We start from the raw sequence: 22,395 nt of genomic DNA on the forward strand, positions 1-22,395 counted from the left end.
TCCTCTTCGTCTGAGCAGATCCTGTGTGTACGGAGTACTTGTCCATCGGGGATGGCTTCTTTAATGTGTTTAGGGTGGAAGTTGGAGAAGTGGAGCAACGTGAGGTTATCTAGTGGGTTTGCGGTAAAGCAAAGTGCTGAGGTGACCGTCCTTGATGGAGATGAACGTGTCCAAGAATGCAATCGATTCCGGAGAGTAGTCCATGGTGAGTCTGATGGTGGGATGGATCTTATTGACGTCATTCTGTACTCGTTTCAGTGGTTCTTCGCCGTGGGTCCAAAAGAAAAAACTCTAATTGATATATCTGGTGTATGGCATCCGTTGAAGGTCCTGTGCGGTGAGGTGGTCTTGTTCGAACTTGTGCATTAAGATGTTCGCGTATTGAGGTGTGAATCTGGTCCCCATAGCTGTTCCGTGTGTCTGGATGAAGAACTGGTTGTCGAAGGTGAAGACGTGGTCCAGAATGAAGCGGATGAGTTGCAGAATTGCATCTGGAGATTGGCAGTTGTCGGTGTTGAATACTGAGGCTGTTGCAGCAATGCCGTTGTCATGGGGGATGTTGGTGTAGAGTGCCGAGACGTCCATTATGATGAGGAATGTTCCTGGTTCAACTGGTCCATGGGTGCTAAGAAGTCCGTCTTGTCACGACAGAAGCTGGAGGTTCCTTATACGATGGGTTTCAAGATGCCCTTGATGTAGCCAGAGAGGTTCTTACACAGAGTCCCATTGCCTGATACCAGAGGGTGACCTGGTGTGTTGGCCTTGTGTATTTTCGGGAGGCAGTAGAGATCTCCAATGTGGGGAGTATGTGGGATGAGAGCACGTAGGGTGCTCTGATGGTCTGGATCCAAGGTCTTGATCAGTCTGTTGAGTTGGCGGATGTGTTCCTTGGTCGGATCTGCGGGTAACTTTCTGCAGGGCTCCTGGTTGTTGAGTAGTCGGTAGACTTCTTTGCAGTAGAACGTTCTACAAACAAAGAACAAAGAACAAAGAAATGTACAGCACAGGAACAGGCCCTTCGGCCCTCCAAGCCCGTGCCGACCATGCTGCCCGACTAAACTACAATCTTCTACACTTCCTGGGTCCGTATCCCTCTATTCCCATCCTATTCATGTAAAATGTTCTATTCAGTATGACAACGGCCCCTCCTTTGTCTGCTGGTTTGATGACGATGTTGCAGTTGATAGTGAGAGTGCGGATGGCGTTGCATTGCACTTGGGTGACATTCGGGGCTGTTTTGGAAATGACTGATGAATCTGCCATTGACACGACGCCTGACAGCTTGAGCATACATGTCGGGTTTAGGGCAGTGGCCTTCCAGAGGAGTCCAATTCGACTCTTTCCTCTTCAGTTGCTGCACAGCAGATTTCTCGGACCTCTGAGGTGGCTTGGGGACTAGGGCTGATGTTGCCTGGGGGCTATGTTGCCTGTGCTGGTCTATCTGGATCTGCTGTCTGTAGAAGAAAGGAGGTGGATTTAGTTCATGAACAGAATGAATACAACTTTCCATGTCACTCACTGAGAGTCTCAGAATGTGACCAACTCATGGAGGGCTTATCCAGATTGTTTTGCTGGGAAAGGCTAATCTCACTTCCCCCACCTCCCTTGCTAACTCGGCGGCATCCTCCTCGAATGTGGAAAGCTCCTGGATGTTAGCGATCGCTCCTCCAGCCTGGGATATCTCGCTGTTGTTGTGGGCAAGCTTGGCCTGCATGAAGGCAAATAGAAGGAGTGTGATAAGAAAGGATGGAGTAGGGCAGCATGGCTGCGCAGTGGTTAGCACTGCTGCCTCACAGCGTTGAGGATCCGAGTTCGATCCCGGCCCCGGGTCGCTGTCCGTGTGTAGTTTGCACATTCTCCCCGTGTTTGCGTGGGTCTCACCCCCATAGCCCAGAGATGTGCAGGGTAGGTGGATTGGCCACGCTAAATTGCCCCTTAATTGGAAAAAATGAATTGGGTACTCTAAATGTATTTTTTTTAAAAGAAAGGAAGGAGCAGAGGTTTTGAAAAATGCATGCCTACTGTGTGCTGAGCCATCCACAGTGAGATCTGAAGATGCTGCTTGAGTTACTCTGCTGGTGCGGAGGAGAGAATGAATCCTCTTCCTGCACTGGATGACATTTCTCAGGCCAATGCCTGCAGAGTTGGCCTCCTTTGCGGCTGCCTCCCAGACTAACGAGGTGAGGTTAGTGAACCTCCTGGATTCATTCTTGGGGAAAAAGAATCGACATTAAGAATCTCTGGCATAGTGTTGAAGAAGGAAATTCCAAAGCTTAATAACGTGTGACAAAGCCAGAACGTATGCGAATGATTAGCTGGCCACTGAGAACACAGCTCACACCTGTCGTCTATCCCCGAAAAGAAAACCACTAAACCTCGCCTTGGTCAGATGAGCCCTCTGCACCACCTAGAACTGGATCAAACTAAGCCGGGCACAAGAGGACGTGGAGTTGGCCCAGCAAACAGAAGCGCTCCACACCTTATCATCCAGAATAGGATCCAATCCACCCTCCCATTCCACCTTCACCTCATTCAACATGGCCGACTCTGCTGATAGGACCTGGCCGTAAATACCCAAAATACTCCCCCCACCAGTCTCGGCCAAAGAAAAAGGTCCTTTCCAACAGGGAGGAATGGTGGTACCAAGGGGAAATAAGGAAAAGCCTTCTGCAAAATGAATCACAGAATTGGAAATAGCTAAACAAATTGGTTCCAGGGAGTTTAAATTTTTCCGTTAAAGCTGGCAAGCCTTCCCCCCACAAACAAAGCCTTCCCCTCCCATGACCGCGTCTCAGCCTGCGGGCACAAAGAGTACTGCAGATAGGGGCAAACCTCGAATTGAATTCTTCAGGGAGCCATGGATAAACCTTGGCGCACTCTTTTTGTTCCTTGGTGCCATCTCCAGAACTTCCAACCACATAGCTGGGCGGCAGACAGCAACGTGTGTGTTCTGGTGGCGTTTAAATAAGGAGCCAGGAACTTCGGTCCCATGAGATGAGGGAGGGCGGGCAAATTAGTGGCCGCCCCATCTCGTCATTCAGTGAACAGCTCATTTATACATAATTAATTAGGGGGTGAATTCTCCGCGTCCCCAGCCACGTGTTCCTCGGCGGTGTGCCGTCGCCGGCAGCGGGATTCTCTGGGCGGGATTCTCCACTCCCACGCCGAAGTGGCCGCGCCGTCGTGAACGCCGTCGAACAATGGGCCAGGATCGGGGCCGCGTCATCTACACGTGCCAGGCCTCGTCGCCTGCGTAAAAGCGGCGCCGCATAGATTACGTGGCCGGCGCCAACCCGCGCCTGCGTGGTTGTCGTCCTCTCTAAATCCGCCCCGCAAGAAGATGGGGGACGGATCTTGCGGGGCCGCGGAAGGAAGGAGGTCCTCCTTCAGAGAGGACACCGATCGTGGGCCACCCCACATTCCAGGTGAAGCCCAGTGCAGGATCCCCCCTTGCCCCCCCACAGGCCGCCCCCCCCCAGCGTTCACGCACCGCCCACGACTGCAGCGACCAGGTGTGGACGGCGCCGGGGGGAACCCGCCGTTTTGGCCTGGCAGCTCAGCCTATCCGGGCCTCAGAATAGCGGGGGTACCGGAGAATCGCCATTTTGGGTGTCTCCGGCGATTATCCGGCCTGCGGCCCACGAAACTTGACGGGGCCGTTCCCGCCGCTTGGGAGGGCGTCGGACCGGCTTCCCTGGAAATTTTGGCGGCCCAGGCAATTCTCCCAACCGGCGTGGGAGTGGAGAATCGCACCCTCTGTTCCCGCCACCGGCCAATGGGATTTCCCATTGTGGCCACCCCACGTTGCCAGGAAACCCATGGGCAGGGGTGCGCTGCTGGCAGAATGGAGAATCCTGCCGGCGGATAATTCACCAAGTGGTTTCAAGCAGAAGGTCAGCTGATCAGTGGGAAACCGGTACTAATCCCATTCACCACCACATTTAGGCTGAACTTTTACCAAAAATGGCAAAGAGTCAGCTTCTGACTGAAAACTGACATGTTTCTCCCCAGAGAAACAGTCGGGTGTTCTCAGCAGATTTTCTGACATTTTGTCAAAACATGTGGGGGGCGGGGGGTGTTGGGGTGGCAGGGGGGTGGGGGTGTGGGGGGGTGGGGGTGGTTCCAGGTTTGGGGGGGGGGTGGTTTTGCGCCGTCACTCTATTTTTAAAGGGCTCCCCAATCTCAAAGCAAAATTAAAGGCCCCAATAACTATCGCCAGTTTGGGGCTCCAGTGCCCTTTCCCACCACCATCGCCGGCATTCCCACATAATGGGAATCCCACCCTAATGGGGTGCACTGGAGATCCCCATCCCCAGGCTCCGCTCATGGCCCCTGGCAGCACCAACCTTGCAGTGCCACGGTAAATGCCAGGTTGGTATTGCCAGGGTGCCTGCCATAACACTGACCACCTGCGGTCTATGCTGGCCTCCAGGCTCCAGACATGGTCATCTCGACTGCTGGAGAACAGTGAGGTGAACATCTGGCAAATAAGGCGGTATGCCATTTAGATATAGGGCAGCACGGTAACATTGTGGATAGCACAATTGCTTCACAGCTCCAGGGTCCCAGGTTCGATTCCGGCTTGGGTCACTGTCTGTTCGGAGTCTGCACATCCTCCCCGTGTGTGCGAAGGTTTCCTCCGGGTGCTCCGGTTTCCTCCCACAGTCCAAAGGTGTGCAGGTTAGGTGGATTGGCCGTGATAAATTGCCCTTAGTGTCCAACATTGCCCTTAGTATTGGGTGGGGTTACTGGGTCATGGGGATAGAGTGGAGGTGTTGACCTTGGGCAAAGTGCTCTTTCCAAGAGCCGGTGCAGACTCGATGGGCCGAATAGCCTCCTTCTGCACTGTAAATTCTATGAAATGAAGTCAAATTGATGGTAACCAGGGTCATGCCCTCATTGGGCGTGACCCTGTTTACATTGCCAGCGGGAGGAAGCGTGGAAGATCTCATTCTGAGATCTCCCTGGTGCAAATCCCATTATGGCCCTCTCAAGAGAGTTAGCGGGCATGTCAGGATTTGTGCCCACAGCGAACGGGTTTGGAAAATCCCGCTCGGTAGTTGCATTCCTGATTTTAGTGAAACAACTTCAAGTGAACCAAATGAGCATTTATGGTTGTAATAACTTGCAAAACAAAATAAATCACTAAATATAAAAGAAATACTGTATAAACTCAAATTAGGTAAAACTCACTAGTCTCTCTCTTCTAGATCAGGGGGTTGGATAGGGTGGACAGTGAGAGCCTTCTCCCACGGATGGATATGGCTGGCACGAGGGGACATAACTTTAAACTGAGGGGTAATAGATATAGGACAGAGGTCAGAGGTAGGTTCTTTACGCAAAGAGTAGTGAGGCCGTGGAATGCCCTACCTGCTACAGTAGTGAACTCGCCAACATTGAGGGCATTTAAAAGTTTATTGGATAAACATATGGATGATAATGGCATAGTGTAGGTTAGATGGCTTTTGTTTCGGTGCAACATCGTGGGCCGAAGGGCCTGTACTGCGCTGTATTGTTCTATGTTCTATGTTCTTCGGCAGTTGCTCGGGGTCGAGGATGATTTTCTTCCTCTCCACTTCAATGGGTTTTGAGTTGACTGATAATTCCAGTGCACAATCTGCAGACTCCACTACATTTGGTCAGATGTTGCTTGGAGGAACATTTAGGTCAATTGTTAGGAGGATTTTTTACTCTCTTTGCCACCTTGACTTTGCCTCTGTTTGTTCCTTCCAAGGTAAAGTCTTGGGGGGTGATTTAACGCCCAAAAAACAGAGACCCATTTTGGGCAGATGTAGTGGGATGTTTCTCAGCGTCTGCACCCCTAAAGTGGCCCCACTATCAAATTGGACTTCTATTTTCGCCTTGGTCGGGAATACCCCACTGGAATCGCCCTTACCTCACTTCCTGCACTGAACAAAGAACAAAGAACAAAGAAACGTACAACACAGGAACAGGCCCTTCGGCCCGCCAAGCCTGTGCCGACCATGCTGCCCGTCTAAACTAAAATCTTCTACACTTCTTGGGTCCGTATCCCTCTATTCCCACTGACGAGCTAGCCAATTTTAAATGCCACCCTAATTTCTCTACCCCTCCCTCGGATCCCCCCAATGCCCCAAATGACCTCTTAGGGGATTCTCGAGCCCCCCGCCCCCACCTCACCCCAGGTTTTAAGGGCACCCCTGGGCCCAGTCCCTGGCAGTGCCAGGCTGGCACTCCCAAACACACCCTGCCCAGAACCCAACCACCCAGGGGCCTCTGATGGCCTGGAATACTCCCTCTATGCTGATACGCCTGGTCCATGTTTGTGTGGACCAGTGCTAAATGGCGTTATGGTGAGGTCATCCCTGGGCCTTGGGAGAATCGGGCACCAACATATTTAAATGACCCTAATGGCTCACTTAAATATGTAAATTGGGATCGTGCCCTTGCTGGGCGAGATCCAAATCATGATGTCTCACAAGATCTCATGAGGCATTGCGAGCGTGGCAGATCCCGTGAGAGACCTCTCTGGAGATTTAACGGCCTTGCTGTGTCTCTGAGCCGGGCACGGCGAGGCTGTTCGATCACATGTCTTCACAAATAGATTTTCTCACATTTCAGTCGGTCGCCATGTGTCAATGGAGATATTTCATTTCTTCTCAGTTGCTTTCAGGATTCCCCCAAAGCATTTCAGTGGCGATAGCGCCACCATCCTCTTCACAGGATGGGGGTATCATTGCAAGGCAACGTGGTGGTGGTGCTTTGTCGTGCCTTGGACTTCAGCTCTTGATTTGAGATGCTCGATGACTGAAGTTGGTATGATTTTGGTGTTGAATTGAAGGCCGTGGGCACCAGCCAGGTCCTGGTTTTAAAATGGCTCGTCTACCTCAATTTCAGCAAATGCCTCCCTCAAGTGTTTTTTAAATGACTCTTTTGCCTCATCTGCTGCAGACTTGAACAGGGGCCAGACTTAGGGCTCCAAAATAAACCAGAAGATTGCAGGGTCAGCCTCCTGAAGGCTAGGTACTGCACCCTGTGCAGTATTTTTCACTTAAACAGACCCTGAGACAGGAAAAGTAATTTTACCCTGGTGCAAACGCCCCTCTGTACGCCACTGGCCAAGCTGTTCCTGTACACCTACACCATTGGCATCTACCTGACAATGTGGAAAATTGCCCAGGTCTATCCCGTCCTGCCTCCATTTATGTATTTCTCTAAACTTTAACAAAAGTTAGCCCTCCTAATAAGAAAAATAACTGACTCCATTCCCCTCCACCAGTACCAGGCATACATAAAAATGACTTGCCAAACTGGTGAAGCTAGAACACGGGAATACTTGTATGTCACACAATGTAGCAGCATGAGATTGACCCCCACTACTTGCCTTCAAACAACCGCACAACCTCAAACAAACCATTGTTTGCAGCAAACTACCCAGCCTTCAGAACAGTGACCACGACACCACACAACCCTGCCATGGCAATCTCTGCAAGACATGCCAGATCATCGACATGGGTACCACCATTACACGTGAGAACACCACCCACCATGTACGCGGTACATACTCATGCGTCTCGGCCAACGTTGTCTACCTCATCCGCTGCAGGAAAGGATGTCCCAAAGCGTGGTACATTGGCGAGACCAAGCAGACGCTGTGACAATGGATGAACGGACATCACGTGATAATCGCCAGGCAGGAATGTTCCCTTCCAGTCGGGGAACACTTCAGCAGTCAAGGACATTCAGCCTCTGATCTCCGGGTAAGCATTCTCCGAGGCGGCCTTCAGGATGCGCGACAATGCAGAATCGCCAAACAGAAACTTACAGCCAAGTTCCGCACACATGAGTGCGTCCTCAACCGGGACCTTGGATTCATGTTGCATTACATTCACCCCCCACCATCTGGCCTGGGTTTGCGAAATCCTACCAACTGTCTTGCCTTGAAACAATTCCCACTTCTTTGATCTGGGATTATCCTCCCTCTGGATCTGTAAAGGCTTAATTACCTGCAAATGCTCGCATTCAAAGCATTGTTTTGCATCTTTGACTTTGTCTATATATATGTTTCTGGAACCTACCTCTTCATTCACCTGAGGAAGGAGCAGTGCTTGAAAAGCTAGTGATTTGAAACAAACCTGTTGGACTTTAACCTGGTGTTGTAAGACTTCTTACCCAGCATGAGATTGACAGATATCCCACAACCAACTGATCAGATCCAAACTCCGCAGTCCTGCCACATCCACAACGTGAATGGTGGTGGGCGATTAAATACCTAACTGGAGGAGGAGGCTCCACAAATATCCCCATCCTCAATGATGTGGAAGCCCAGGGCATCAGTGAAAAATTAAGGCTGAAGTATTTACAGGTGGGTTAGTAAGTTTGCCGATGACACAAAGGTTGGGGAGTTGTAGATAGTGTTGAGGGCAGGTTACAACAGGACATTGACAGGATGCAGAGCTGGGCTGGGAAGTGACAGATGGAGTTCAACCTAGATAAATGTGAAGTGATTCATTTTGCAAGGCCGAATTTGAATGATGAATACAGGGTGAAAGGCAGGATTCTTGGAAGCGTGGAGGAACAGAGGGATCTTGGGGTCCACATACATAGATCCCTCACGTTGCCACCCAGGTTAATATGGTCGTTAAGAAGGTGTATGGTGTTGGCTTTCTTTAACAGGGGGAATGAGTTTAATCAGCCACAAGGTTTTGCTGCAACTTATAAAACCCTGGTTAGACCACACTTGGAATATTGTGTCCAATTCTAGTCACCTCATTATATGAAGGATCTGGATGCATTGGAGAGGTTGCAGAGGAAATTTACTAGGATGCTGCCTGGACTGGAGGGCATGTCTTATGAAGAAAGGTTGATGGAGCTAGGGCTATTCTCACTGGAGCGAAGAAGGAAGAGAGGTGACTTGATAGAGGTGTACAAGGTGATGAGAGGTATGGATAGAGTGGATAGCCAGACTTTTCCCCAGGGTGGAAATGGCTGTCACGAGGGGACATAATTTTAAGGTGATTGGAGGAAGGTATAGGGGAGATGTCCGAGGTAGGTTCTTTACACAGAGAATTGTGGGTACGTGGAATGCACTGCCAGCAGAGGTGATGGAGTCAGAAAATCATTAGGGGCATTTAAGCGACTCTTGGACAGGCACATGGACAGCAGTAAATTGAAGGGGTGTAGGTTAGGTTGATCTTAGATATGGATAAATGATTGGCACAACATCGAAGAGCCTGTACTATGCTGTACTGTTCTATGTTCTATGTTCTATAACCAGCTTCAGCCAGAAGTGCTGGGTTTATGATCTATAATGGCCGCCTCCTGAGGAACCCAGAATGACAGATGTCAGTCTTCAGCCAATTCAATTCACCCCACATGATATCAAGAAATGGCTGAAGGCACTGGATACTGCAACAGCTATGGGCCCTGTCAATATTCTGGCAATAGTACTTGTGCTCTCGAACTTGCCGTGCCCCTAGCCAAGCTGTTCCAGTGCAGCTACAACACTAGCACCTACCTGGTAATGTGGAAAATTGCCCAGGTTATTCCTGTCCACAAAAAAACAGGGCAAGTCCAACTGGGACAATTACCACCCCATCAGTCTACTTTCAATCATGAACAAAGTTATGGAAGGGGTCATCAACAATGCTATCAAAGGGCACTTGTTCAGTAATAACCTGCTCACTGATGTTCAGTTTGGGTTCACTAGGGTCACTCGACTCCTGACCTCATTACAACCTTGGTTCAGAAATGGACAAAAGAGCTGAATGCCAGAGGTGAGGTGAGAGCAAATGCTCTTGACATCAAAGCAACATTTGACTGAGTATGGCATCAAGGAACCCCCAGCAAAACTGGAGTCAATGAGAATCAGGGGGTAACCTCTCTGCTGGTTGGAGTCATACCTAGCACAAAGGAAGGTGGTTTTGGTTGTTGGAAGTCAATCATCACAGTCCCAGGACATGACTAGGGTAGTGTCCTAGGTCCAATAATGTTCCGGTGCACCAACATAAGGTCAGAAGTGGGGATATTCGCAGATGATGGCATAATGTTCAGCACCATTTGCAACTCCTCAGATACTGAAGCAGTGTGAGTCCATATGTAGCAAGACCCTGGACAACAGTGGTTTCAAGCAGAAGATCAGCTGATCAGTGGGAAACCGGTACTAATCCCATTCACCACCATATTTAGGCTGAACTTTTACCAGAAAATGGCAAAGAGTCAGCTTCTGACTGATAACTGATATGTTTCTCCCCAGAGAAACAGTCGGGTGTTCTCAGCAGATTTTCTGACACTTTGTCAAAACATGTGGGGGGCGGGGGAGAGGGTGGTGGGGGCGGGGGGGGGGAGGGGGTGGAGCGTGTTTTGCGCCATCACTCTCACAGGTTGAGGCCTCATAGAGGTGACACAGCAGGTTGAGAAAGTGATTAAAAGGCATCTTAGCCTCTGAGTATTATAATTAGAAGCATAGAATACAAAAGCAAGAAAGTTGTGAGAAATCGTTATAAAACACTAGTTTGGTCTCAACTAGAGTATTGTGTCCAATTCTGGGCTCACTTTAGGAAGGATGTAAAGGCTTTAGAGTGGGTGTCGAAAATATTCAGAAGAATGATTCAGTGGATGAGGGTTTCAGTTTTAGGGATAGATTAGAGGAACTGGGATTAAGGGAAGGCTTTGTGCATTTATCTTTCCCTGCTATAAAAATGAGGAAGTGAAAGCACTTAGCTCATTTCCGTGGAATCAGGAGCTGCCAATCATAGAACATTAGAACATAGAACATTACAGCGCAGTACAGGCCCTTCGGCCCTCGATGCTGCGCCGACCTGTGAAACCACACATAGCAAGAGTGTTTGTAAACATTGTGGTTAGCATCAATGGAGGATACTTGAGATGCATTCAAGTATGAAGGGAAATATAGATAAACAAACACCGTAATCAGCTCTGTCTGAACCAATAAAACTGTCAATCACTGACTAGTGAAATGTATTACTGTGTGAAATTGAATGGAAGATTTGCATTTCAAAGGCTGTCAAGGGATTTGATGCCCTTTGATGTGTCCTTGGTTTTTCAGGAAGTCTCTGACACTAATAACATCTGCTGCTTTGAACACTTTTGTCTGAGGAAGCAAATATTAGGAAAGGATAAGTGAAAATGCAGTGGTTTATTTTTCACTCTATTGCTTAGACTGCTCTTCAGTTTTCAGGCAGAGGTGACGGATAGGGGTCTCTGATGGAGGTTTCTGATGGGGGGTCTCTGATGGGGGTCTCTGAAGGGGGTTTGATGAAGATCTGATGGGGTGTCTGCTGCGGGTGTCGGTGGGGGGGGTCAGGTCACCCTCATGTGTGTGTGTGCTTTGGGAGGGTGACCCATTATTCCTATGGTGGGAGAGGATGCCCCTACTTGTCAGTGGGGGTGGGGGGAGCAGTGGCAAGATTTCCATCAATGAGGGGGAGGTACACCATCCTATGGTCTTTACGGGGGCACCTCAGTTATGCTCTGACCCCCTCAACCCACCTTGGAGTCCACACGGGCAAACTTGCACCAAAGCCCGCCGGGTGGATTTCACGCTGTGGGGCAAGAGCATAACAGGGGTGGGAGGAGTGGGGGGGGGGGGGGGGGGGGGGGTTGTGGAGACTTGGGCTTCCAGCCCATTAACGACATTAACATTTATTTAAATGCTTTATTTGTATCCGCATGCCAGTGCAGGGTGGATAGCTGCTGAGGCTGCCAATCGGAGATTGGAGCATTGCAATGGGTTTGGCACCTTTTTCCCTCAGTGCTCCATTCACCTCCCAAGGCTTTAAATGGAGAAACCACCCAGTTATTCCTGCAGATGGTCATGCTTATAGTCCCAAATAATTCAAATTATCCCAATACATCTTTAAAGAGGAATATTTATTTATAATCATCATCATAAACAGTCAGATAGCAAGTGATCTTAAAATGAATCACTACGCTTTAATTCTAAAAAGGGTCTCGACTGAAGGTGAATAAATGTCACACACACCTTTGGCCTCAGCTGAACTGTAAGGGCCAGGCACCTAGAATAGACCAGTCTCTGACAGGTATTGAAGGGTCAGTTATAGAGTGACACAAGTGGGAAACACTTGAGAGCAGATCAATCTCTTTCCTTTCTGGCCAGTAGAAAGTGCATACTGGGGATTATGGCGATGTGGTGGTTATGTTATTGGACCAATAATCCTGCGGACTGGACTAATAACCTAGCGTTTAAATCCCAAACTGTGTCAATAAAAGTGATCACAAAGCTGGTAGTAGATTGTTGTAAAATCCCAGTTGTCCTTTGGGAAATTAATCTGCTGTCCTGACCGAGCTTGGCCTACATGTGACTCCAGGCCTGCAGCAATGTGGTTGACCCTTATCTGCCCTCTGAAATGGTCGACCAAGTCACTCAAAACTAGATATGGGCAATAAGAAGGAACACCCAAATCCTGAGAATTGTTTCATAAAGTACAGCGGAATCTAAAAAAATGAAAAATATTAATAGGAGAGTGAAGTTTATAAAGAGAAACGTTCACAGCAAGAGTCCCTCTTTAAACTCGAGTCCTTCACTGCTGCAATGCTGCACAGTGCACTTGAATACAAAATGCAAACTGCAGGGAAGATATACAGAACAGCCTTTCGGGACATTCCTTTATTGTAAGTACAAGGATTTTTCTTACTCCCAGATATAGAGGTTATGGTGAAAGAATTTCTCCAATCCAAAAGGAAAACTGATTGCTGTTTTCCGGAAGTTATTTAGGATTACATATTGGAGAGCAAGATGTTTGGAAGTGAGTAATGTGGCAGTAAATTCAATTAAGCATTCTGTGTGATGATTCCCGAACCACGAGACAGAAGGGAAAGATTTTAATCCACTGAAAACCCATTCACTTAGAGTTAAAATTTGTCCCAAATCTACTTCCTACTAGAAATGTGCTATTATACACTTTTTAATCAAATTAAATTAATTAATTTCTGTAGTTTATTTTAACTTTGGTGCTCTGGTTGCATTGAAATAGAAGATATGTAATAAATATCCATGACTACAAAATGGAGCAGGTATCCCTAATTGTAATGCAGTGGCAGTGGGGTGAGAGCCACCAGTGGAAGATGGTGCAGTGTGTTGGGGGCCCAGAATGGATAGTGCACTCGGCAGTTCTGAAGGGAGTCCAATTGATTTTAACTAAAGAGCCATGTTTGAATAATTGAGATGGTATTCTGCTCGAAGTTGGGGAGAATGATATCATTGCCAAAAGGCAGGGATTGCGGCTGGAGCCAGCTGCTCTGGAGACCTGAGGGAATGAACTCCGGCAAAAAATAAGAGCTGGGCTGGGGCATGGTTCCTAAAAAAGATGCTGGTGTGGGGCGGAGGGAGAGGTAGGGTTGCAGGGCAGGAGGAACAAGAATCTCTTATTGTTCCTGCAAAGACTCAAAAATGTTCCTTACATTGGCCTCTTCAGTCCACTCTGCTGCATCACACTAGGTTTTGCTGGTGTTTAAGTCACCAGGTGAACTTCCCCCTGATCTTTGTAAGATCATGAGGTTATCGGGCCATAGCTCAGTTGTTAAATGTGCCCCTCACTTGCCTGCTGCCGCAGATTGGAAAAGTTGTGGTCTGAGACTTCTAAGTGAATTTGGCCTGATTTTAACCCTCCCCCACAGAATTCTCACGGAACAAAGTGAGGTTAAATAAACTCTGCCAAATCTAAAAAGTAATTATATTATAGCAGCAAATCACTAGAAAATATTCTATGCGCTAGGTGTGACTAATGCAGTGTTTCTTTAATACATACCAGTATTAGTATATACTGAGTACTTTATAGATGCCACAACATCACCTTCAAGTAGTGTGTCACACTGGTATGCTACTGGCTGGTCTTCCTTTTCAACGTGGATGGTGGGTTGATCTTCTTTCAGAATAATCGGCTCCTGGCCAGAGGTGAAACCATCAGCTTTAAACAGAGCTGGTACAGACAATCAAAGATATAAAAGTACACATGTCTCACATGGCACCTACTCCCACCCAGATGGCTTTGCATTTCAGCTCCAGGACTTTCTGTCACTCAAATTCTCTTGGCACCATAATGAGTGACGGTTGTAAATTTGCAACTGGACGCCGGATGGGCTGCTGTGCTATGGTCAAACTTTCCATTTCAGCCCACAGGAGGAAACAAACCTGGATAGTTTTCAATGCCATTTGTTGGGCCAATTATAATGCATCACTGATGGCGGTTGAGTCAGAATGTCCTATCTCGGCGCCTAGAGGAAGCTGAATGTGATAAGCAGTTTCCACAGGGCCAAGAAGGAACAATCCCACTTTTCAAAAAAGACAGCAAACGTTTAAAATAAGCATCTATGTAACAACACAAAGGGGAGGAGGGGGGACAATTTATTTTGCTAACTATTGGGTGCAATGTCAGTCACATTACCAAGTTTTGCTGCTATCACCAGACTTTCAAATGCCATTTGTAGGGAACACCCATTACATCTTAAGGAATGGGACAAGTCAATAATCATGCTAATCTATACCCACTTTTCCCCTTTTTGAACCAAATCAGTTTCAGAAACAAGACAAGTTGAAGTTGATATTTTCGACACTATGATATGGATAAAGATAAAATCCTGGACATGCTGAATAATAAGTCAGTGGATTTCTGCTGTCAGCGATACATATTACAGATGTGTTTCCTGATAAACAATTGGTGGTGGGGGAGAATGCTGATTTAAAATCTAGATATACTGCTAAAATGTTGGTTCCTCACTGACTCATTCCCAGGCTCTTTTTTGTCATAGAGTCAAACACGCACAGAAACAGGCCCTTTGGCCCACCATGTCTATGCCGACCATCTATACCAATCTATACCAAATACCAATCTATACTAATCCCATTTACCAGCACTTGGTCCATAGCCTACTATGCCTTTGCAATTTAAGTGCTTTTCCAGGTGCTTCTAAAATGTTGCGATCGCACCTCCCTCCACTGTTTGTTCCATATTTCCACCACCCTTCGGCTGAAAAAATGTTTCCTTACGTCCCTTCTAAACCATTTACTCCTCACCTTAAACCTAAGCCCTCTCTTCTTAGACACCCCTGCCATAGGGAAAAGATTCTTACGATCTATCCTATCTATGCCTCCCATAACTGTATACATCTCTATCAGATCCCCCTCAGTCTCCTCTGCCAGCTTTTAGCTGTAGCGTCGAGAGAAGGTTATATAACTGTCTCCACCGTTCATTGGAGTGTCAAGGTCTCTAGACAAAGGATAGCCCATGTGGACAAACCTGAAGAGGCAGGAGCAGTGGGAGGGGGTGAAGTACAATTGGAAGGTAATAACTAATTAATTTAAAACAACATTAATGGTATTTTTAGCCCAAGTTAGAGTATATGTTCAGTTGTGTCCGTTGTAACTAACCAAATTAAATATAAATGTACTTGTACGTCTACAAATTTTTCCAAACAAATAGCAGAATCATAGGTTGATCTACAACATGGTAATAATGAACATCTCAACAAGTTTTACCTTTGATTGGAGACTAAAAGCTCCTTAAAGCACAAAATCAGATTACTCATTTTATTAAATGTGTTATGAAACAAGTTTCTAAACAATAACATTTGCTCATTTTAGAGTGAAGAATATGTTAATTTCTGGAAATTAATGGAGTTTTCTCTATTAAATACGACACCATAAATGGAGCCATTAAGGTGTCAATTTATTTTTCTGTAAGCTTTCAGGATCACTCTGCTCTCTAATGGTCTGTTGAAATAAAACTATCATATTACTGTAGTGTTGTTTCTCTCTGTAACTCTGTTCAGGTTGGTTAAAATAAACTGTTGAGAAGCTTTCTTTAAAGTAAAAGAAGGAGGGAAAGATTTGCATCTATGTATTCTTTTCATGACCAAGGATGTCCCAAAGTGCCTTACAGCCAATGAAGCTCTTTTGAAGTGTTAGGCACTGTTGTAATACAGGAAGTCTGGCAGCCAATTGCACAAGAAAACTCTCAGAATCAACAATGCGATAATGAGCAGATTATCTGTTTTTACATGCTGGTCGAAGGGTAAAATATCAGCCTGGGCACTGGAGATAATCTGCTCTTCTTTGAAATTGTACAAAGGGATCTTTAATGTCAACCTGAGAGGGCAGATTAGGGCCTTGGTTTAACGTCACAGCACCTCTGACAGTGCAGCTCTCCCTCAGTACTGCACTTGAGTGCCAGCCTTGATTTTATGCTCCATTCCTGGAATGGGACCTTAAACTGATCAAACATGTGGCTTAAAGGTGAGACAGCTACCAACTGAGTGGTAGTCTAATATCTCAGGTCAGATACCTCATATGACCACATGGGTCAATTAACATCAGTGTTTCAGTGGGAAATGCTACGCCACATCCCTTCCTGCCCACTGTTACTCGTGTGGCAGATATCTATTGGAATAGACAGAGAAATGGAGAGTGGGCCACCTGCCAAGTTCTGTGCTGCTTCTATTTGAAAAGTCTAGAAGTTGTTTCAAATGAAAATGACGCTTTCCCCTTCCCATGACCCCTCCATTTATTGATATGAAATGTAATCTGTTAACTGTACAGTGATAAAGGAACTTTATTTTTGTTCTCTCCAACATTGCAAATACTAAGCTTTGACAAAGGGTCGTCTGGACTCGAAATGTTAGCTCTTTTCTCTCCCTACAGATGCTGCCAGACCTGCTGAGGTTTTGCAGCATTTTCTCTTTGGTTTACTAAGTTTTACTTGTTAGTTCTGAATATCAGAATATGACCAATGCCTTTGTGCATTGTAATATTAAAATTTTAGTGTGCCAGGGCACTTTCATCCAGGTATCTTTTGTGTTTCCCAGAAGAAGAGAGGAGGTTGTACAGGGTGCTACCCCTCCAAGGAACTTAGTATGGAGGAGTGGAATGCAAAACCATGCTCATGACATCCTACACTCCACATTCCAGATATTGACTATGACTCGGTAAAGAACTCACAGAGGGGGAGAACATTCAGGGACTGCATGCAGTCGTTGGTTACCCCTCCTATAATCTTTTTCTATGGTTTATCATCCATTTTCCCTTGATTGTACTTCTGTGAAGCACCTTGGAAAGCTTTTCTATGTATAAATGCAAGCTATTGTTGTATAGAACATGGCTCAATATATGTCTTATGTAAGAGTGTTTAATAAAAACTCAAACGATTACAAAGCCCTCTTTTGAAAAATTACTGAGATCGCTCATCATTCCACTGAGCTCAAATCAGTAGAACTGACACCATACTCAACACCTCATGCCTTCAATTTCCCACCGCCTCACACACACACACACACACACACACGCACAAATCATTATTTTAAGGGACATGTTGATCCATTTAAAATACACTGGGTTGGATTCTGTTGGCGGGATCCTCCGCTTCGCCAGCAGCGCACTCACACCCATGAATTTTCCGACGGCGTGGGAGTGCCCACAATGGGAAACCCCATTGGCCAGTTGGCGGGACGTAGGATCCCGCTGCTGGCGGGGGCGTGCCGCACCAGAAAACGGGTGCGGCAGGATGGAAAATCCCACCCACTGTTTTTAAACATGCTAACACCTTCAGTAGAATCATGAATAGGAGAGTGCCATGTCGCCTTAGAAAATCACCAATAGTAATTTCTTGTTTATTTGAAAAGAAAATGAGTTTCTTCAAACCCTTAAAGCTTTCTTTTGACTTCTGTATAGTCTACTCAAAATGTATTTGCAATAAATAAATTCTATGTCTCCTTTCATCTAAAAAGGAGGTTGTTAGATCTTCCTTCTGGACATAATTGGTCTTGGTATTCATTGCCATTTTATACATAATATTGTGGTGAAAATGATGATTTGCCCTCCCAAAGCACAAAATAGCTTCTGCAAACTTCATCATAGTGTTGGCACATGAACAAATCAGTGAACTTTCATGTTCAATTTTCTTCAATCCAGCAAAGTAAGTCGGACACATTGAAACAGTTCCAACTTTGTAAATTTTGAAGAAGTTGGAGAATGGAAACACTCAAGATAGTTACAGATAAACAGCCTTTGCTACATTCTTCCAGTTGATAAAGGTTTTCCTTTTGAATAAACTAAGGTGACGAGCCAAGGATTATAATGCAAGGCACTGCCAAAGTTGGAAAGCTGAAGAGGGAAGATAAATTAAGATTTGCAGGTATGTCATGTACACAAAAAGCAGGACAAATCAAATCCAGCCAATTGCCGTTCCATCAATCTACTCTAGATCATCAGTAAAGTGATGGAAGGGGTCATAACAGTCCTATCAAGCAGCACTTGCACAGCAATAACCTACTCGGTGACCCTCAGTCTTGGTTCTGCCAGGGCTGCTCAGCGCCTGACCTCATTACAGCCTTGGTTCAAACATGAGTAAGAACTGAATTCCAGAAGTGAGGTGAGAGTGACTACTCCTGGCATCTAGGCAGCATTTGAGCCGTATGGCATCAAGGAGCCCTAACAAATCTGAAGTCAATGGGAATCAGGGGGAAAACTCTCTGCTGGCTGGAGTCACACCTAGCACAAAGGAAGATGGTTGTGATAGTTGGAGATCAATCATCTCAACTCCAGGATAGCACTGCAGGTGTTCCTCAGGGTAGTGTCCCAGGCCCAACCATCTTCAGCTATTTCATCAATGACCTTCCTTCCCTCCATCATAAGGTCAGAAGTGGGAATGTTTGCTGATGACTGTATAATGTTCAGCACCATCCACGACTTTTCAGACACTGAAGCTGTCCACTTCCAATGCAGCAAGACCTGGACAATATCCAGGCTTGAGCTGACATGTGACAATTAATCGTCACCCCACACAAGTGCCAGGAAATGACTACCTCCAACAAGAGAGAATCTAACCATCGTCCCTTGACATTCAATGGCATTATCATCATAGAATAGCCCACTATCAACATCCTGGAGATTACCATTGACCAGAAACTCCACTGGACTAGTCATATAAACAGTATAGCTACAAGAGAAGGTCAGAGGCTAGGAATCCTGTGGTGAGTAACTCACCTCCTGACTTCCCAAAATCTGTCCAATATCTACGAAGGCACATGTCTGGAATGTAATGGAATGTTCTCCACTTGCCTGGATGAGTGCAGCTCAACACTATCCAAGACAAAGCAGCCCATTTGATTGGCACCCCTATTACAAACATCCATTCTCTCCACCACTGGCACACAGCAGCAGAGTGTACCATCTACAAAATGTGCTGCAGGAACTCATTAAGGCTCCTGAGATGCCATCTTCCAAACTTATGACCACTACCATCTAGAAGGTAGAACACATGGGAAAGACCACCACCTAGAAGTTTCATCCTGACTTGGAAATATATCACCATGCCCTCACTGTCGCTGGGTCAAAATCATGGAACTCCGTCCTGAACAGTGTACCTACACCTCAGGGACTGCAGCGGTTCAAGAAGGCAGCTCACCACTAGCTTCTCAAGGGCGATTAGGGATGGGCAATAAATGCTGGCCCAGCCAGTGACAGCCACATCCAATAAAATAAATGTTTAAAGAGTAGTGAATGCTCAACCAGGGTTAATAAATATATCTGATACAGTTGCTTTTTAATGAAACACTCCGGCCAAATTAGTCTCTTGGATTGCTGACTAGATTTGTTTGCTGTTTGCATTAATGTGGTGCTGTAATCTGGGGTGCGACCGAACCGCCTCGTTGCGCCTGACTCGGTGACACGACAATGTTGTTAAATCTTGCGAGAGGCCTCTCATGAGATTTACAACACTCAGGAAGACTCTCGAGGTCTAACAAGATGTTGCGATCTGGATCCCGCCCTGTGAGGGTGAGATCCAGATTTGCATATTTAAATGAGCAGTTAGTTCCACTTAAATATGTCTGTGCGCGGAGTACTCCAAGGCCCGGGATTGAATGCCTGTGCCTGGGGATCTCGCCGTGGCGTCATTTAGCACTGGATTCCACAATCAGGGACCAGCTTTAATGGTACATGGGGGGGATATCCCAGGTGATCGGAGGCCCTCTGGATGGGGTCGAGCTCTGGGCAGGGTGGTATCCTGGCACCCCAATGCCACCCGGGCACCTTGACACTGCCAGCATGGCACCATGGCAGTGCCACGCTGGCTTTGCCAGGGAATCCAGGGGGAACTGGCAGGAATGGTGCCAGGCTGGAAGTGCTAAGGTGCCCCGGTTGCACTGGTACCAGGTTGTCCGGGCCTGGTATGGAACCCGGGGATGCCCTGCCCTTATGAGGTGAGGTAAGGGGGGGTGAGTTCGAGGACCCCCTAATCGGTAAGTTGGGGCATTGAGGGGTCCCGTAGGCCGCGGTGGAGGGCGGGGAAAGAGAGATCGGAGCACCATTTAAAATTGGTACCCCGACCTCTTCCTGCACTGACGAGCTGAGTGAGGTAAGTGCATTCTTGGCGGGGTGTACCCCGCAGAAACCCCCCAAAAAATCAAATAGCAGGGTCGTTCTCAGCGCTGCAGGCTACAAGAAACACCACACTTTTCGCACCCTAAACTGGACTCTTTTTTTCTGTTAAATCTAACCCATTGTTTAAGGGTGTCTGAATGTTCAAGTGTATTTTTATTCTGCAGCATGTCATAAACTGCACCATTGGTGCAATATGACATTCTAGAAAATGCAAGTTCATAAAATAAGAATTTATACATGACTGAAGTTTTTATCTGTGTCATTGAAGTTTATAATGCAGACATGGCATAAAAGCAAGCACATCTTCAGAGATAAACGCTAATTGATTCAGAGGTAGTTTACGTCATGAAAATATATCATCTCAAAAATATCTTGACTTGTTGGTGTAGATGACAAGGTGAACCCAACCCCAAAATCAAACAAATATCATCTGACAGGTCAAAAAGGATAACCAAATAACTAAATTTTAACTTCACTGCGAAAAAGGATTCTGCAAGAAGTGAGACGATGCCAGGTCTAATGAGAGGACGTGATTGTTCACATAGAATTCCTACAGTGCAGAAGGAGGCCTTTCGGCCCATTGATCCTGCACCAACCCTGGCCCAGTCCTCCACACTGTCCCCGTAAGCCCACCTAACCTGCACATCTTTGAACACTGAAGGTCAATTTTAGCTTGGCCAATCCACCTAACTTGCACGTCTTTAAACACTAAAGGGTCAATTTTAGCATGGCCAATCCACCTAACCTGCACATCTTTGAACACTAGGGGAAATTAGCAAGGCTAATCCACTTAACCTGCACATTTTTGGATTGTGGGAGGAAACCGGAGAACCCGGAAGAAACCCACGCAGGCACGAGGAGAAAGTGAAAACTCCACGCAGTCACCCAAGGCCGGAATTGAACCCGGGTCGCTGGAGCTGTGAGACAGCAGTGCTAACCACTGTTACTCAAGGGAACACTAGTGAAGGGCCTGTAGACCTCTCAAGATCCGCGAGAGCCTTTCAGCTAGACAGGAACGTTGAGGAAATATTTAACTGCCACGATAAATGCAAATGCATAGCAATCCTTGAGTCATTGCAAATGGGCACATTTATTTTTTTAACGGCAAACAGGAACATTATTCACAATCAAAGGAGCGGTGAGATGTCATCTTGGGTAAAAGAATGGGCCACATCACCAACACACAGATGTCTCCAGAGACTAGCCTCCTCTTCACTTCGACCTCACGTAATAAGAGAGAGGCAACAACAAGTGTTTCCCTGTCAGGAAAATCTATGACAAAAAGGTTTCACCGATCTCAACTGGAAGCTGGAGGAATTGGGTGAAGCAATGAGGGTCAGTGGACAAAGGTCATGTGGAAAGACAAAAAAGGAGATTCTCAAAAGAAAAACATCGTACTTGTACCCTAGCAAACGCAATGCCCCTTTTTTCTCTTCCCCATATCCTCCAGCAGCAAGAACACACTGACCTTCACAGATTCCACTGCTGGTCCAGAGACTCCTTCTCAGGGGTCTCAATGTTAGGCTGTGGGCGATTCCCGGGAATCTATCAGCAATCGAAGTAGCAGTCATCTACCTAAAAAAATAATAATCCCTCTTGTAAAATCAGTAGACATCCGTGCTGTTAACTGTTACGTTTCAGCTTCTGTCTAAATATTTTTAACACGTTCACAGCAAAAAGGGCAGTTCTCTAAGGAGGCTATGAACCCACACGCCTCGAGTGAGATAGCGTGCTAAATGGAAGAAATCATATGCACCAAGTACAATGCACAACTCAGGGTTCCTGAATGCCACAAGTTCACACACTCACATAAGGTTTCTGTTATCCCAGGCATTATAGTGTGCGCTACACATCTTCTCTCACCTTCCTCTTTCCAACGTATGTCTCTTTTATATCTACTTGCAGGAGAAGGCCGCACATAATAGAAGGCAGCGCGTGTAGATGATGGTGAGGTCACCAAAGCTGTGATCATTGACTCATATGTTGGGTGCCATGGAGAC

The 22,395-nt window shown here is 46.6% G+C and overlaps 1 protein-coding gene across 1 annotated transcript in view; it reads right to left on the minus strand.

Moving 5' to 3' along the window:
- Positions 1–22,395, minus strand: part of LOC140411728 (uncharacterized) — a 477,774-nt gene that overhangs the window by 118,620 nt on the left and 336,759 nt on the right. Inside the window, exon 5 of the mRNA XM_072500732.1 lies at positions 13,770–13,905. Coding sequence (XP_072356833.1) covers positions 13,770–13,905 — 136 coding nt within the window. The remainder of the gene's footprint in view (positions 1–13,769; positions 13,906–22,395) is intronic.

This window comes from Scyliorhinus torazame, chromosome 4, assembly GCF_047496885.1.
Source record: "Scyliorhinus torazame isolate Kashiwa2021f chromosome 4, sScyTor2.1, whole genome shotgun sequence".
In the NCBI taxonomy this organism is placed as follows: Eukaryota; Metazoa; Chordata; class Chondrichthyes; order Carcharhiniformes; family Scyliorhinidae; genus Scyliorhinus; species Scyliorhinus torazame.